At 42.0% G+C, this 17777-nt stretch overlaps 1 protein-coding gene across 3 annotated transcripts in view; it reads left to right on the top strand.

The window, feature by feature from the left end:
• GTPBP3 (GTP binding protein 3, mitochondrial) overlaps nucleotides 1-16470 on the top strand; it is a 91051-nt gene extending 74581 nt beyond the window's left edge. For all 3 annotated transcript variants that reach the window (XM_083180190.1, XM_083180186.1, XM_083180182.1), the window contains exons 8-10: nucleotides 3471-3636; nucleotides 15108-15398; nucleotides 16120-16470. In XM_083180190.1, coding sequence (XP_083036316.1) covers nucleotides 3471-3636; nucleotides 15108-15398; nucleotides 16120-16351 — 689 coding nt within the window. In that variant the 3' untranslated portion in view covers nucleotides 16352-16470. The remainder of the gene's footprint in view (nucleotides 1-3470; nucleotides 3637-15107; nucleotides 15399-16119) is intronic.
• The last annotated feature ends 1307 nt before the right edge of the window (nucleotides 16471-17777 follow it).

Below are 17777 nucleotides of genomic sequence, written 5' to 3' on the forward strand. Positions count from 1 at the left end.
AGAAGTGTTTTATATTGAATACGGTAATATACAGGCAACCAATGGAGGGACTGGCAGAGCGGATCAGCAGACGATGAGCGTCTTGCAAGGAAGATCAGCCTAGCAGCAGCATTTAAAATGGTTTGCAGTGGTGAGTCTGTTCTTGGGAAGACCAGTTACTGTAGGAGACTATTGCAATAATCAATGCGGGATATAATGAGTGCATGAATAAGAGATTTAGTAGTGTTTTGTGTGAGATACGGTCGTATTTTGGATATGTTTTTTAGTTGCATGTAACATGATTTGGAGACAGATTGAATGTGGGGAAGAAAGGACAGTTCAGAGTCTAGGATGAACCCTAAGCAACGAGCTTGTGGGGTAGGGTAGATTGTCGAGTTGTCAACAGCGATGGAGATATCAGGATGGTAACTGTTCTTTGTTGGCGGGAATATAAGTAATTCAGTTTTGGAAATATTGAGTTTGAGTTGGCGAGAAAACGTCCAAGATGAGATGGCAGAGAGACATTCAGAGACTCTGCCCAAAACCACTGGTGACAACTCTGGGGTTGATAGATAGATTTGTGTATAATCCTCATATAAGTGATACTGAAATCCTAAAGAGCTGATTAGTTTGCCAAGAGAGGAAGTATAGATTGAGAAAAGCAGAGGACCTAAGACTGAGCCTTGCGGAACTCCGACTGACAGAGCTAATGAAGAGGAAGTAGAGTCAGAGAAGCGAACACTGAAAAAGCGATCACATAGGTAAGATGTGAACCAGGAAAGGGCTGTATCATTAAGACCTAGGGAGTGTAGTGTTTGTAAGAGAAGAGTGTGATCCACAGTGTCAAACGCAGCAGAAAGATCTAGAAGAATAAGTAGTGAGTAATGGCCTTTAGACTTAACAGTTACCAGATCATTCCCCACTTTAGTCAGTGCTATCTCAGTGGAGTGTTGAGAGCGAAAGCCTGACTGAAGCGGATCTAATAGGGTGTTAGAGTTAAGAAAGTTAGAGGCGAGAGTAGACAAGTCTCTCCAGTAGCTTGGAGAGGCATGGGAGCTGAGAGATATGACGATAGTTAGAGAGCGCGTTAGGGTCAGAATTTTTTTTTTTTTTTCAGAATGGGAGTAATCACTGCATGTTTGAGCGGAGAAGGAAAAGTTCCAGTAGCAAGAGAGAGATTGCAGATTTTAGCTAAGGTTGGAATAAGCACAGGAGATAGATTTTTAATGACTTGTGCAGGTATAGGATCAAGGGGAGAGGTAGTAGAGTAGGAGGATAAGAAGAGTGTGGATACTTCCTTTTCATTTGTAGGCTCAAATGAACAGAAAGTGCCAGAGGGTTCAGGTGGGGAAGAAAGAGGGTTAGAGGTTGTGGAGCATACCATTTCATCTCGGGTGTTATCAATCTTGTCCTTAAAGTAGGAGGCAAGTTCTTGTGCATATACTAGATCCCTAACTTCCTAAGGGACTGACGTCCCAAACTACACTGTGACTCGTCTTTTTACTTTGGTTTTAGAAAGGTAATGGTATGGTTTTAAAACTGTTGTTTAAAAATCTGATTTCATTGATTTTTGCCTAGTTTTATGGATAAATAGGGCATGCATCACTAACTAATAATTCCTGCATCTCCGAGGAGTAAATCTGGCTATGCTGACCAATGGTCAGGGAACAGGGGTAAATTACCCCAAATGGAGTAAAAATTTAATTCTTTGGGTAATGGATGGCGGTGCTGCCGAGGCACAGCCGGGCATGCATATGAATCTATATGCAGGCCAGTCTGTGTCTCGGGTTTGCAACCGTCCATTACCCTCAGGAATTTTATTGCATTTAGAATCTATATATAGACTCTGTATGCATGCCTGGCTGTGTCTGTTACAGTACTGTAGTGTACAAGGACCTGACGCAGTGCAGTGCAACAGGCCCTTGTATATAACACACTTCGCTGCGTGATGCCCCGGGCCCCACCTCCAAGTCAGCCCGCTTCTTCAGTAGAGTCAACTAGTTGCTGCGCTATATCGGCATTGCACGGTCTGTACTGCTGCTGAGGTGCCGAGTTTATTTGCCTGGTTATAGGCTCCTGGCAAGGTATACCCATCTCTAGTCTAGGGGAAATAATTTGCACACACTGTCACTATATCATCTTGTAATACTGACACTAGTATACACTACTAGTTGGCTGGACGTCACATTCTCAATGGCTATACCACACACAGCCTGACAGCAATTGATGATGATGACATGTATCGCTGTATGTGGTATACATTTTGTACCACACACAGCCATACATGTTAATCATCATCATCATCATCATCATCATCATCATCATCAATGGCTGCCAGGCTGTGTACCGTACTAGCAGGATATGTCATCAATTTCTGGGGGTACAGTGTGTATTACAATTATATGATTTCATTCCTTTCAAATCAAAGGGGTAATGTCGGCATACAGTATATAAATATATTTTGGGGTAAAGGATAAAAAAAGTTCCCTGACTCCTGCTATAGACTCTCAGATTTCATAGCTACACATGATCTTACATGTAAATGAGCCCATTGTATGATTTGGGGGACCGCTGCTTTTTCTGCGGGTGATGTAGTCTTATTGACCCCTGCTTCTGAAGTTATCAGATATTGTCTGTTTATCTACTAGAGAGTTACTATCTGGATGTGGTACTTTCCATGTAGGAGTGACTCATTCAGTTGTCTTTTTAACTGATTTTGCAGTATTTAGAAGAACTTGCATGATGACGTCCCGACAGTGGGGATTCCGATGGTCAGTATACCGACATCAGAATCCCGACAATGTTCAAATACCCATCAGTCGGGATCCCGACTAATGGGGCTTTTCTCCCTCGTTAGGGCCACGACCCCCATATAATAGAACCTGTGGCGAACGCACCGAGCCCCCCCTGTCGGAGTACCGGTACACTGCGGGCTGGGTTTTATTCCTCCTCTGTGGGGTCATGGACCCTAGGAGGAAAAATAGCCCCTGTCAGTTGGGATTCCGATGTCAGACTACTGACCTTTGGAATCCCGTATGTCGGGCTGTCATTGGCACCCGTGAGCAAGGTTGGGCTTGATTTTTGAAACCCTAAAATTGCTGTCAATAAGGACTACTACTTAGGTCTATATAGGCTGGTGCATGATTATTTTGAATGCAGTTTAGTCCTTTCATATCAGTAGCCGTCCTTCCCGGCAGGCAAATGGAGAGACAATGAGGTGGCACTCTTGAGATTTATCTCAGAATGCAATAGAACAAACGAGCCACTCTGTGCATAAAGGCTTTATCCACGAGCGGCTTGTTTGCTTTGGTGTGAAAGGACACAGGGGACACAGGTTACTCGATCTGGGTTATGTTTAAGAGTATGCCTAAGTGCAATCTATTTTTGTTTTTGGTTTAGTTAGTTTTGCTTGTTATTTAATATCTCACAAATAAGTTTTCTTTGGTTTACAATATTGTTTTTTTTATACTTTTTTTTTTGTATGTGTTTAGGTCAGAAGCCAACTGCAATAGTTTCTTCTATACCTGGTACCACTCGAGATGTTGTGGAGGCTACTCTGAATATTGGAGGCTATCCTATTATCCTAAGTGACACTGCTGGTCTACGAGATTCTGAGGACCCAATTGAGAGGGAAGGTGTGAGACGAGCCAAGGCAAGGTGATAGATTATAACAAGGAAAAATAGGGAATATAGCTTGCATTCATGAAAACACATGTACTGGTAAATTTACTAACATGGGAGTTCTATTAAAGATGGGATGTCGCTCACGGCAACCTATAAAATTCTATCCTAGGAGATAATAGGTACAATCTGGTTGCTATCTTCAAAATAACTCCCATCTTAGTAAATTTACCCCATAATGTCTTTATATCACACTACCTGTTTGTATAACATAGGTCACCAAATGACAGGGCAGCACAGACGGTGTAATGGTTAGCGCCCCCCCCCCCCCCCCCCCCGATTTGTAGTAGGTGGGGCTCTTGCACCGGCGAAAGCAGGCATGGCCTAACATTATGCCATACACCGTAATGCCCATTGCACATTTTTGCAACTTTGTAATACCCATTACACATAAAGCCACGTGCCGTAATTCCAATTACACATAAGGCCACACATGATGCCCATTACATACTATATAACAAACCGTAATGCCCATTACACATTTAACACGTAAGTGCCACTTACCTACATGCTCATTGCTAGGATCTTCATGGTTGTTGGTTCATGTGCTTTTTAAAGTCCTACTTTTTGAAACTGACATCCTGTCTGCTGCTGCAGTGACACTCCTAGATGAGCCACGTGTTTGTGCCGCACACTTGTGTGGCTTAGCATAGTCATCCAGCTACCTCTGTCCAACTTACAATTAGATCCCTCATATGCAGATTCACTGGCACACCCCATCTACTAAAGGTTCTGTTCCTTTGCAGCTCTGCAGTGCAGCTAATGCATTGCTGCATGAATCGCCCACTGCTCCTCAGCTGGTAATTAAACACAATCAAGCCAGATAGGGGTCTTATCGGGTATTAAACTGACCAAAACAGATACACACTCGCAGAACAACTCAGTGCTGCATGAATCGCCCACTACTCCTCGGCTGGTCGTAAACACGATCAAGCCAGATAGGGGTCTTTATGGGTATTAAACTGACCAAAACAGATACACACTTGCAGAACAAGTCAGTGCTGCACGAAACGCCCACTGCTCCTTGGCTGCACATTGTTAATACGATCAAGCTAGAGAGAGGTCTTATTGGGTCTTAAACTGACATGTACGATTAGAAAAGAAGGCCCCGGTTTCTATAATGAACATGTAGACATCTCCAGCCCAGGGGTAAAAGTGGTCCTAGAGAGGTAGGGGAACTCTTTTCCATCTGCTTCCTAATTACCCCCCTTTAGGCAATGTATTGAGAGATGAGTGGTAATAATCGCAAAGCTGAGCAACCAGTTTATCATATGATCGCTTTTTGTTATTAATTATTATATATTATGCGTTATTTTGATATTTTACTGTGGGTGGGCCCAGGGACAATTCCATCTTGCACCTCTTTTTTGCCATATTTTTTGTGTTTTTTAGGGGGCTTATTGGGTGTTAAACTGATAAGAACAGTCACTCATGTTCTGTTGGAACCTTGTAGCAGATCTCAATCACCCAATCAATCACCCATTGCTCCTTGGCTACACATATTGTATGATCAAGCCAGATAGGGGGCTTATTGGGTGTTAAACTGATGCTTTTTGATGCCTAGTTTTTCAAACTGCCATCCTGTCTGCTGCTGCAGTGCCACTCCTAGATGGGCCACGTGTTTGTTCCGCACACTTGTGTTGCTGAGCATTGTTATCCAGCTACCTCGGTGCAACCTTTTGCCTTAAAAACAATGTTGTGAGCTGTAAAGTGGTCAAAATTGTCTTGAAATTAATGTTATTGAGGTTAATATTACACTAGGGACAAAAAAAACAAAGCATATGCGATTTAGGGGTTTTTTGACAATTTTTCAGAAAAATATCAAAGCTTTTCACTGCTGCTTGACAAAGCCAAATCCCGGCGACGAATCCAAATCTTCGGCCCCGGCGCTCATCTCTAATTATATTATACACTAACTAAATTAATATTTCCCATTTCTAAACTTAGAAATAGGCATTTGTAATCCTTGCCCATGTACTCTAGCTGCCATAACAACCTCATGACTTTGGAATGTGCATATTTGAATTTTTTTTTCAGCATGTCTCATACAAAGCACTCTTTATTTGAACTGTGTGCCTTGTACTAGGAGCTATAACTAATGCTTGGCAGATATGTTGGTGGACCCACCGTTGGACCAGCCGAGCAGCTGTTAAAGGTATGTGGACACACTTACCAATCAGCTGCTCGATGTGTCTATTTCAGTCATCCAGCTGGACGGGCATTTGAATTTTCCTGCCTGGCTGTTACGTAATCCCCCTTCCTCCACAAGTGTACGCATACACACAACAGGATGCACTGATATATGAGAACTTTTTTATGTTTGGGTCCCGCACTGGAAACTCCACTATACAGACTTAACTGTCAGAAGTTTTAGGTGAGTGGAGTAACAATTAGAGATAAATCCAAATCCTATTATAAATTACTGCAAAGGCACCCCTTCTCTAAGAGAAAGGGGGATCCTTTGGTATTTAAAGGTTGGAGGTGCACCCCAGAGTCAGTGGTAAAGTGTCAAAAAACATGGAGAAAAAGAAGACTCTTTTTTGGGGGCACTCTTAAGAAATGATTTGCATAAATTTGATATGCAAACAAAAAATACCCATATACTACCTAAACTGGTGGAAAAAGGTTAGTGTAATCTTTGTACTTTAAAACTTAGCTTTTATTTTTATTCTTCTTAATATAAGTGGTAATTCACATAGTATATAACAAAAATTTTGATTAAAAGATGCATTGTACCCCCCCCCTCTCTTAACAGCTTCCATACGTGGTTAATATTATCATGTGTTGTTACCTTATTAAAAAAATTCTCAATAAAAATTTAATGTGAAAAAAAAAGATGCATTGTAGCACATATGTCTTTTTGACCGCACGAAACGAGCTCTTCATTTAGAAATTTGGTCAATTAGAGAAATTATTTTATCTCGTTAGAGCTAATCAGTATTACAACCACTGTGTTCACCAATAATAATTCAATAATGTAAACAAAATGAAACAGTCTTGTGCCAAATGAAACACATCACGTTGCTACGTCCCAATTGTATCATCTGCTATAGGTATGGTACATTCGCATGACAAAGAGAGATAAAGTTTAGAGGAAAATCAGTTTGTCGGTGTCTATATCTCACCCAGGTTCCTATATTCTCACCATCATACATTCAGAGGATGGCTGGTAAGAGAATTGGGGAGAGTCTCCGCAAATGAAAAGAGTCAGAGATTTGGCCAAAGTATCTAATTGTAATAAGTCTTACAATACAACCAAAGTCTTATTCTAATTCTTATTCTGTTTTATTTGTATGATCTATGTGTAAAGATCACCATCAATGGATACTCATTTCCCCTTCACCTTCATCCTGAATTCTTAATAGCATGGATTCAACAAAGGTCTGAAAACATTTCATTAGAGTTTCTGGCACACTGTGGAGTAGTGAAACAAGGGTTGTGGTAGTTCCAACAACTGGTAAAAGGTAATATGGCTGCTCGCCTGGACATTAAAGCGCAACAAGTGTATTTTGTTCAGTCTTGAACCCAGAATGAGCCCACTATCTATGGCTATGGATGGGATACTTAAGCCCTAGCATTGAGGATAGGAATCCATTGGCTCTCCAGTAGCACAAAGACATCAATGGTTGTAAAACAATGACTTCTAACCATGTAAGGTAGAAGTTTGTTGGAGAGAGAGACAGAGTAAACACAACATCAACCTCAAACCTGCATTGTTCGTAAATATCTATGTAGATGTCCTGGCCTTATGATGGATACAAAGCTGGCCGATATATCAGGAATCAAACTGAACAGCTGATATATCATGAGCCTGTCGGCAGATATGTACAGAAATAGATTTGTGAATAATATCATAAGCGCGTTGGCCCTGCAGCACAGCAAAGGGCCCATATATCTGCACATATATCAGTGCACTCTTTTTTGGGGGCACTCTTAAGAAATGATTTGCATAAATTTGATATGCAAACAAAAAATACCCATATACTACCTAAACTGGTGGAAAAAGGTTAGTGTAATCTTTGTACTTTAAAACTTAGCTTTTATTTTTATTCTTCTTAATATAAGTGGTAATTCACATAGTATATAACAAAAATTTTGATTAAAAGATGCATTGTAGCACATATGTCTTTTTGACCGCACGAAACGAGCTCTTCATTTAGAAATTTGGTCAATTAGAGAAATTATTTTATCTCGTTAGAGCTAATCAGTATTACGACCACTGTGTTCACCAATAATAATTCAATAATGTAAACAAAATGAAACAGTCTTGTGCCAAATGAAACAAATCACGTTGCTACGTCCCAATTGTATCATCTGCTATAGGTATGGTACATTCGCATGACAAAGAGAGATAAAGTTTAGAGGAAAATCAGTTTGTCGGTGTCTATATCTCACCCAGGTTCCTATATTCTCACTATCATACATTCAGAGGATGGCTGGTAAGAGAATTGGGGAGAGTCTCCGCAAATGAAAAGAGAGTCAGAGATTTGGCCAAAGTATCTTCGGCTGCTCATTAATTCGAAACGTGCACTTACTGTTGCTAAAATTTAGTATTGCAGTACAGATACAAGGACGATCTTATGAGTGAGAGAGAATTAATTGTCCTAGAGTAGGAAGTTGTTGGAGTAATAAATCTAGATCGGAGAGAGATAAAGTTGAGTAGTTCGACGGTGTCTATATCTCACCCAATTTCTTCTGTCCTACCATCACAAATTTGTAGGATGGTGGATGAGTGAATCAGGGAGAGCCTCCGTGTTGGAAAGATAGTAAGAGATTGGCCAAAAAAGTGCTTTCTGCTGCTCACTGGGATCAGGTTGTTCAGTCACTGTTGCTCGAAGAGCATTGCAGTGTCTCGATATTGCCTAGGCCCAAGAGTGAGAGAAGCTGAAGGGAGATACTAATTAAGGACAGAAGATGTGAACAAGCCCCGGGGAAGGGGCGAAACGCGTCTTCCTACCTGTATTGATGCAGTAGCTGAACTCACTACAAGCACAAACTTACAACCACCGGCTCCCGCTGACGCGTTGAATACGTAACTATTCAGTTTCTATTTCTTGTTAAGCCAAGAGGCTTCTGATCGCGTCCTGGTGGAACCCTGATAGGAATACTATTTGTTTTTCATTTGCATACCGTATTAAGCTCACATTTGCTGCACTGACGGGGTTTGATCCCGGCGCAGGCAGAAATAGCCACTGGCTTCTGCTGTATGCCTGGATACTCTACTGCTCTACTCATTAGTGCTTTATAAGTTGCGCTTTTTCCTTTGTGAACCACAGGCTGCACCTAAATGTGTAGGTTCAATTGCACTTATTGTACGTATTTGATCCCAGCACGGGCAGAAACAGCCATCGGCTCCTGCTGTATGCCTGAGTGTATCACTGCTCTACTCGATAGTAATTTATAGTTACACCTTTCCAGTGTGAACCACAGGCAGTATATATGCTTGAAAAACTGTCAGCACCCTTTTCATTCTTTTGATCTGAAACAACTTGTTGCTAATTATATGTATTTGTACAAGTGTGATGACTACGTGGAAAACTTATATATAAAAATTGTGTCATTTCTTGTGGAACCTAAATAGAATAGAATAGAATAGAATCAACTTTATTGGCCATGTATGCTTGCGCACACTAGGAATTTTTTGTGGATATACAGTGCAGCATCAGCAGGGATGAAAAAGGGGGGGGGGGGCATTACATACATTACATTGAGACATTACATGTGGGAAACGCAGCCCGCCGATCAGCACAGCGCCTAGGCAGCCATCCGCGGCGCCACTGGTCACTGAAGTAGCTGTGGAAGGTAGCAGTAACCGTATGAGCACAAACATTGCAATTAAAGCAGAGACAGTACAGTTATCACATAGGGGACACGGGGTTACATATGGCTGAGTGCACAGATCCTAGGCAGCCATTTGCGGCGCCAACTTGTATCTTCCTGGGGTGGTGGTGGTGGTGGTGATGGTGATGGTGGCGGGGGGAGGGGGCAGAAAGAGTCAGTGAGGCCGGGGGAGAGTCAGTCAGGAAGGGGGGTGGAGGGCTCGGGGGTCCTCGGTGCGGCCTGTCTGGGGGGGATCCTGCCAGACTGATATGATGTGGAGACCTGCCCGGCCCCCAAACTGCCTTGTTCAGCCATATTCCCCCAATGCAGTGTGCGGGGGATCTTCTGATCCTGAAGTTGTTTCTGGGGGGGGGGGGGGGGGGGGAGATGGTGCTGCCGGTGGTGTGTTGCTGCCAGGGGGGGAGAAGATGGTACTGCGGGTGGGGGGGCCGCGCTGCCCGATGGTGCTGCTGGGGGGGCCCGCAGTGCTGCTCGATCGATGGTGCTGCAGGCGGAAGCACAGCTCTGGCCGGGTGCCGCCGCATCCTGCGCCGAGGGGACACAGTGCTCACTTCTCACCCTCTCCCGCCGCAGGTCACCTCCGACCGCCTCCTCCGCTCTGATCCCAACGAGCGCCTCCTCCTCTCTGCCCGCCGCTGCTGCTCCGGAGGCCGGGGGTAATGGAGCCTCTCCTGCCGCAGGTCACCTCCGACCGCCTCCTCCGCTCTGCTCCCACCGGCCGCCTCCTCCTCTCTGCCCGCCGCCGCCACGCTGCTCCGGAGGCCGGGGATGGTGGAGCTCCGTGGATGGGAAATCGGAGCTCCACGTGATGCGACCATCCCTGGCCACCTGACTATGTTGCAAATTGTATCCCATCTATAGAGAATTGTTACATGCAGCCTCTGTATTATAGATAGGGTCTCCTCTAGGAAAATTAATGGTTTCTGTATACGGCTCAGCATGGTGTTAATTTGATTAACTAGCTGCCCCTTCACTGCAGCCACGGACCAGTGGCCCTTGATGGGAATTTACAGTCACTTTAGTATCACCCTTAAAATATTGAACCTAGTGTGTACACTAGAATTTGAAGACCATCATATTTCATCTGAAGGATTATACTTCATATAATATTCTTTATCTTCTAATCTGTCCTTAATTAGTATCTCCCTTCAGCTTCTCTCACTCTTGGGCCTAGGCAATATCGAGACACTGCAATGCTCTTTGAGCAACAGTGACTGAACAACCTGATCCCAGTGAGCAGCAGAAAGCACTTTTTTGGCCAATCTCTTACTATCTTTCCAACACGGAGGCTCTCCCTGATTCTCTCATCCACCATCCTACAAATTTGTGATGGTAGGACAGAAGAAATTGGGTGAGATATAGACACCGTCGAACTACTCAACTTTATCTCTCTCCGATCTAGATTTATTACTCCAACAACTTCCTACTCTAGGACAATTAATTCTCTCTCACTCATAAGATCGTCCGTGTATCTGTACTGCAATACTAAATTTTAGCAACAGTAAGTGCACGTTTCGAATTAATGAGCAGCAGAAGATACTTTGGCCAAATCTCTGACTCTCTTTTCATTTGCGGAGGCTCTCCCCAATTCTCTTACCAGCCATCCTCTGAATGTATGATGGTGAGATATAGACACAGACAAACTGATTTTCCTCTAAACTTTATCTCTCTTTGTCATGCGAATGTACCATACCTATAGCAGATGATACAATTGGGACGTAGCAACGTGATTTGTTTCATTTGGCACAAGACTGTTTCATTTTGTTTACATTATTGAATTATTATTGGTGAACACAGTGGTTGTAATACTGATTAGCTCTAACGAGATAAAATAATTTCTCTAATTGACCAAATTTCTAAATGAAGAGCTCGTTTCGTGCGGTCAAAAAGACATATGTGCTACAATGCATCTTTTAATCAAAATTTTTGTTATATACTATGTGAATTACCACTTATATTAAGAAGAATAAAAATAAAAGCTAAGTTTTAAAGTACAAAGATTACACTAACCTTTTTCCACCAGTTTAGGTAGTATATGGGTATTTTTTGTTTGCATATCAAATTTATGCAAATCATTTCTTAAGAGTGCCCCCAAAAAAGAGTGCACTGATATATGTGCAGATATATGGGCCCTTTGCTGTGCTGCAGGGCCAACGCGCTTATGATATTATTCACAAATCCATTTCTGTACATATCTGCCGACAGGCTCATGATATATCAGCTGTTCAGTTTGATTCCTGATATATCGGCCAGCTTTGTATCCATCATAAGGCCAGGACATCTACATAGATATTTACGAACAATGCAGGTTTGAGGTTGATGTTGTGTTTACTCTGTCTCTCTCTCCAACAAACTTCTACCTTACATGGTTAGAAGTCATTGTTTTACAACCATTGATGTCTTTGTGCTACTGGAGAGCCAATGGATTCCTATCCTCAATGCTAGGGCTTAAGTATCCCATCCATAGCCATAGATAGTGGGCTCATTCTGGGTTCAAGACTGAACAAAATACACTTGTTGCGCTTTAATGTCCAGGCGAGCAGCCATATTACCTTTTACCAGTTGTTGGAACTACCACAACCCTTGTTTCTCTACTCCACAGTGTGCCAGAAACTCTAATGAAATGTTTTCAGACCTTTGTTGAATCCATGCTATTAAGAATTCAGGATGAAGGTGAAGGGGAAATGAGTATCCATTGATGGTGATCTTTACACATAGATCATACAAATAAAACAGAATAAGAATTAGAATAAGACTTTGGTTGTATTGTAAGACTTATTACATAGTAAATGTGTGAGCACAAGAACAGTAACCAGAGCAGATACAAAGCATCTACATTAGCAAATGGTAACGAGATGTGCATTAGAATATACAGGGGAATATTGTCTTATTTCTGGAATAGGGTTTCTTGCCATAGCCTAGATTTGGAAAAGGAGAGTTTACCAGATGGAATAGTAGCTGGAAAGTCTAGCCAAAATTACTAGACAGTGTAAAATGTGTCTGGGCAATTGCCATGTTGTCTGTATCCATTTCTTATATGGAGGAAGTAGCACACAAAAGCCAGCCATTCTGTATTGAGAACACAGACCCATTCTGGAAATAGTTTTTGATGCCTTAAAGAGGACTTGCCCTACACCTTTGAGATATGGAAGCTTTGATGTCCTCATACACCTCTCCCTACTGCATTGTTACTACTTGTATCTGCTGCTTGTTCCTAAATCTTGTCATTTTCCTGACTAATGGTGCCCACACACAGTGCGATTATCGCATCCGATTTAATTTTTTTAAGTTCAGATCACGTTGCATCTAGTTTAAATCCCACTATGTTTATTTTCCAGACAATTTTTCTAAATTGTCAATAAAAGCTATATGTTCTATTTTCTTTTGGTGTACGACTCCAAAGACAAATCTCTCTTGTCTAATAGTCCTGTCTAATTAAATGTCCTGTGATAACGCACTGTGTCTCTAAAATAGGACATACACATGGGGCAATTACAGCCCTATTTGTAAGTGATCTGGCAAGATCACTTACACACGGAGCGATCTGTGCTTCATTTCTATGTCCCCTGGCGATGTATGGATCCGCGTGTTGCTATCGCCGGACTAGATTTATACTGCATGCAGCAATATCCTGTGCGACTGATACCACCCAATACTTGTCAACATTCTAAATCTTTCTAATTGTGAATTCTTCTGGTTTTACAACCTGGTGGAAGGCACACGCACATCTAAGGTGACCTTAGATGTGCGTGGGCATTCAGAAGGAAGCGGGCGGGCAGCTGACATCCGGTGATTTCCCTGGGAACGCCCATGAAATACTGGGCGTTCCCATGGGCACGACTATCTGCCACAGCCTTGGGTGCGCGCACCCAGCGAACAGTCTGTTTGCCGTGGCCGCACGCACGCGGCATATGCACGTGCGCAGAAATGCGGCTGTGCATACGCAAAACATTGGTCTCCGTGCGAACGTACGGTCCTTGCGAACAGACCAGAATAACCCCCTAGTGTAGTGTGTGATATAGTTAATGATGCACATTTTACAAAGTAGCTATACAATTACAATGAGATCTATTTCAAGAAGACTGTAAATAGTAGATGTTTTTTTTTTTTTTTTCAAAACAAAAAGGTACTTATGCTAGTCTGATATAAATGTGCATTTTACTGTACACATAGGCATTGAACTGCATGGATTACAGGACAGATTGTCATAGAGTGAACTTCCTGTTGTTTTGATCCTATATGATCTCCGTGCTAGTTTTTGGCACTGTGCCTTTACCTTCTACAGATAAGCCATCTGAAACCTCTCCTGTGCATAAAATATAAAAGCTTTTATATAAATAGCATTGTCTCACTGCATTAGAAATTGGGGAATTAGTGTGGTACCTTTTATTTACCTTTTGAAAAACTTGTATACCTTTTTGGGTTATTACCTTTCAACAATAGTAAACATTTTCTAGCTTGTAGTACTTTTGTGTTTAGATCATGGGGTTCATAATTTGTGTTTAGATTCATGGAGTTGTAAATAAGATGACTGGAAAAAAAAAAAACATTCACGCAAAAACAAATCCCTGGTTTCTAAAATAAAATACATCCAAGAGACCTCCAAAATGAAGCAGTTGCAAGTTTTGCAGTTTAACGTGTCCTGCATTTGAGTGAACGCTACTACTGAAGTTTGCCTTCATGAAAATAAAGCACGCTGCAGTTCTGTTTCGGTCATAATGGTTACAACTCTGCATACTGTAGATGCACTTGCATGCACTACTTTTCTGAGCATGCTTAGTGCCAAGTCACGCAAGAGGCATTATGTAGCGCAGGCATACCATATATATACATTTCTGTTATTGGTCACCCAGGCTATTGCAATACAGAATTTTTGCTTTTGCATAGTGACGACGTGTTCTTTTTTTAGTGATTTTGTGGGATATAGACTGCACTGAAACCATGTCAAATAGTTTGGTGCTTTGCTGCACTCAAAGCCGTCTCACTCTCTGTATAAGCCCCATACACATCAGACCATTCGCTCTGTGAGCAATAAAGTTAATATTATCATCGAAGCTCTCAGGCGAACTATATAGCGCCTACACAATGACTGATATTGTTAATGCTGCTAGCGTGCTATGATGATAGTCATCTTTGTGCATGCAGCACAGACAACACGGAGGGGCGGGGGCAAGGGGGGTGGGGTTTACAACCTGCGGGAGCATGCATCTTTAATGATACTGAATGTACTCACTAGATCTGAATGATGTATTATTCATAATATAATTAGCAATATACAGTCGCGTACAGTCGCCCCATATATGTGCATGGGGCGACTGTACAGTCACCAATTATATATATTTTTTAAATGAAGTACATCAAAATGTTGCACTTAAGCACTTTAGAAATGTGCAAAGTTAAACAGCAGGTGGGTAAGGAATTAATAAGTAGTACAAGAATGTTTCAGTTGATGATTGTGTCTTTGAATCCAACCTATTGTACTCTTTGCGCTCCAACAGCTTTCCCAGTTATTAAATATAGCCGCAACAATAATATATAACATTAAATCAGAACATGTTAAGCAGTGCTCTTGATAATCAAATTATTTTTCTCTTCTTTTTCTGTAGGGTTGAGGAAGCAGACATTTTAATAGCAGTAATAGACCTCAGTCACAATTTACTGTCTCCGGAGTCTCTGCTCACCCACCTGCAGAATCTGTTCTCCGGCATGCAAGGGCATACTCCAAGGAGTGTTATTGTGGTAATGAACAAAATAGACCTGCTGACTCCAGAGGCTTTTATTACCATGCAGAAGGTATGCCAAGAGCCAGAGCTGCCACCAACGTGTCTTCTGTCCTGCCAGACGGAAGAAGGAGTCAGCGAATTCTTGAGAATCCTCAGAAACAAGTTGGAAGACATGTAAGATAGATGCTCCTCTTATATGGTTTTTGTGGTACATTTTAGTTTGGCATGCAGATGTTTCATAGAGACAATGCAGAGGCACAGAATCGATATATCATTATATTTACACCAGTGCTTTAAGTCTTTTAACCAATAAATAAGGTATGCGATGCGACCGACGCGATTTAACATTGAATGCATTGTATTCAATGTTAAATTCCTATGTGAAATCGGGTCCATTGTATGCCATTATAATGGCATACAATGCGACCGATGCGATGGACCCGATTTTACATAGGGAACAATGTTAAATGGCAGAATGGATCCGGTTTTTGATTGTATACCCACCCTGATGGGTAATTTGTATGCAAAATGCCCCCCCATCGTTAACGCCACCCCACGATGAACGCCAACCCGAAGTGTGGCGAGCGCAGCGATATATCATTATATTTACACCAGTGCTTTAAGTCTTTTAACCAATAAATAATTTAAACAGAGCTGTGGATTTTACATTTAAAAATAGGATGCATGCGATACCCCATGACAAAAAAGACTTGATTGTTCATGGTGTAAATATTGTTTTTTCTTTTTCTTTTTTTTCTTTATATTCTGTTACTGAGTTATTATAGTATACAATCTTGTATTGTTCACAACTTTGTATAGCTGGTACAGTATGCTATAAATGTGTTTATTTTCTTGGGATTTAACATTGCAAGGTTTGTTTTCAATTTATCCTCAGCTGTGGAGATCCTCTTCTGGGCGCACCTACAATCACACAAACTCGCCACAGACTTCACCTTACTGCATGTCTAAATGCCCTGGGGAATTACAATGTGTATCGGCAGCAGGATTTGGTTCTGGCTGCAGAGGAACTACGGATTGCACAGAGACAACTTGGCTTCATCACAGGCAGAGTGGGAGCAGAGGACATTCTGGATATTATATTTTCTGATTTCTGCATTGGAAAGTGACTTTCTTATACATATACAGCATAATCCTATTTTATTGTGTCATTTTAGGCACACAGGTAACGTGTTGGCTTGTAAGGACAATGTTAAAATACAATACCTTAGGATTTGTGTTGCCTGTTTATATTCTTCAATTAGTTTTTAGTTTTTTTGTTCCCTGAGTTCATTCAAGATATAGGGGGGTATTCAATCCCTTTCGTTATTTCCGACAGGGGAAATAGCAGGGGGTGCCTATTCAATGCCGTTGGGAAAGACAGCATTGAAGAGGTATCTCGTCAGAACGGACCCGACTTTAAAAGCTGACGGGCCCGTTTTGCTGAGAACAGCTGTGGATTGTCGAGATAACGGCCGTATCGCGACAATCCATGGCCGTTTATGCAGACATTTTTCGCTGGCAAGTGGTTTAAAAGGGGCCAGGGTCCTGACTTTCGGAATGTACTGACAATCGGGACCCTGGATCGAATACCCCTCATCAGGGCATAAAGTGGTCATGCAGAGGTGGGAGAACTCATTTCTCTATCCCACCTAATTAAATCCCCCCATTAGGCAAAGACAGGGCCAGTGGTAGGGTATTTGGCATCCCCCTGCAAACTAGAATGCTCTGCTGTGAGATTTACTGTGCAGGGCCAATGTGGAGGTTAAAATGTTCCACCTCACCATTTGAGGTGGTGGAACTCAGTTCCACCCCGTTTCCCCTCACTTTAAGCCCTGCCCCTCATAGTCACTGTGCACTAAAGGAAAAAATGGCTCCTCCCACCTGTATGACATGACTGAAAGTGTTTCATGCTAAAATGTATGGCTGTCAAGGAAGGCAAACCACGACTATTACAGTACTATGCACAGTATAGCACTGATTTTCCTACTAACCTATTTGAGGGTGCAAGAAGAAAGACTGTGCTGTTTCAAATGGAACATGGCTAACCTCGCCCCTAATTAAATTGAACTCTTTTTGTACAAGGGTGATTCAACAAATAAGGTAACAAAATTCTACTGAAGATCTGTTATTTTCTAGAAGGTGCAATCTGATTGGATGCTATAGGCATCTTCTATGGAACTCCTATCTTGGTAAATGTACCCCATCGGTGTCAAGCACCTGAAGCCAGTTGCTCATGAAGGATGTTGTGCATAATACACACTGAGATACTTGGTTCATCTGCAATATCAATAACGAAATGTGGCAGTCCTCTCGAATGACCTTTAAGGCACAAGTTGTTATCTGGAAAGCTGGCCCGAGTGCTGCTCATTTTAATTCTGTCCTCAAAATTTGGACGCAGACTTTATTAGTAGGATTGTGAGTGTGTGATTTCAATTGGGAAATTCGAGGTCGTTTTCCAGCCCATAAAAATTTGGTGAGAGCTCTATTGATTAAAATATCCTGATCTTTCAACAAGAAGGGGCGCATCTGGACTGGGGAAAGGAGACCATCTTG

This window comes from Crinia signifera, chromosome 1 (assembly GCF_055691185.1).
Source record: "Crinia signifera chromosome 1, ASM5569118v1, whole genome shotgun sequence".
NCBI classification, from domain to species: Eukaryota; Metazoa; Chordata; class Amphibia; order Anura; family Myobatrachidae; genus Crinia; species Crinia signifera.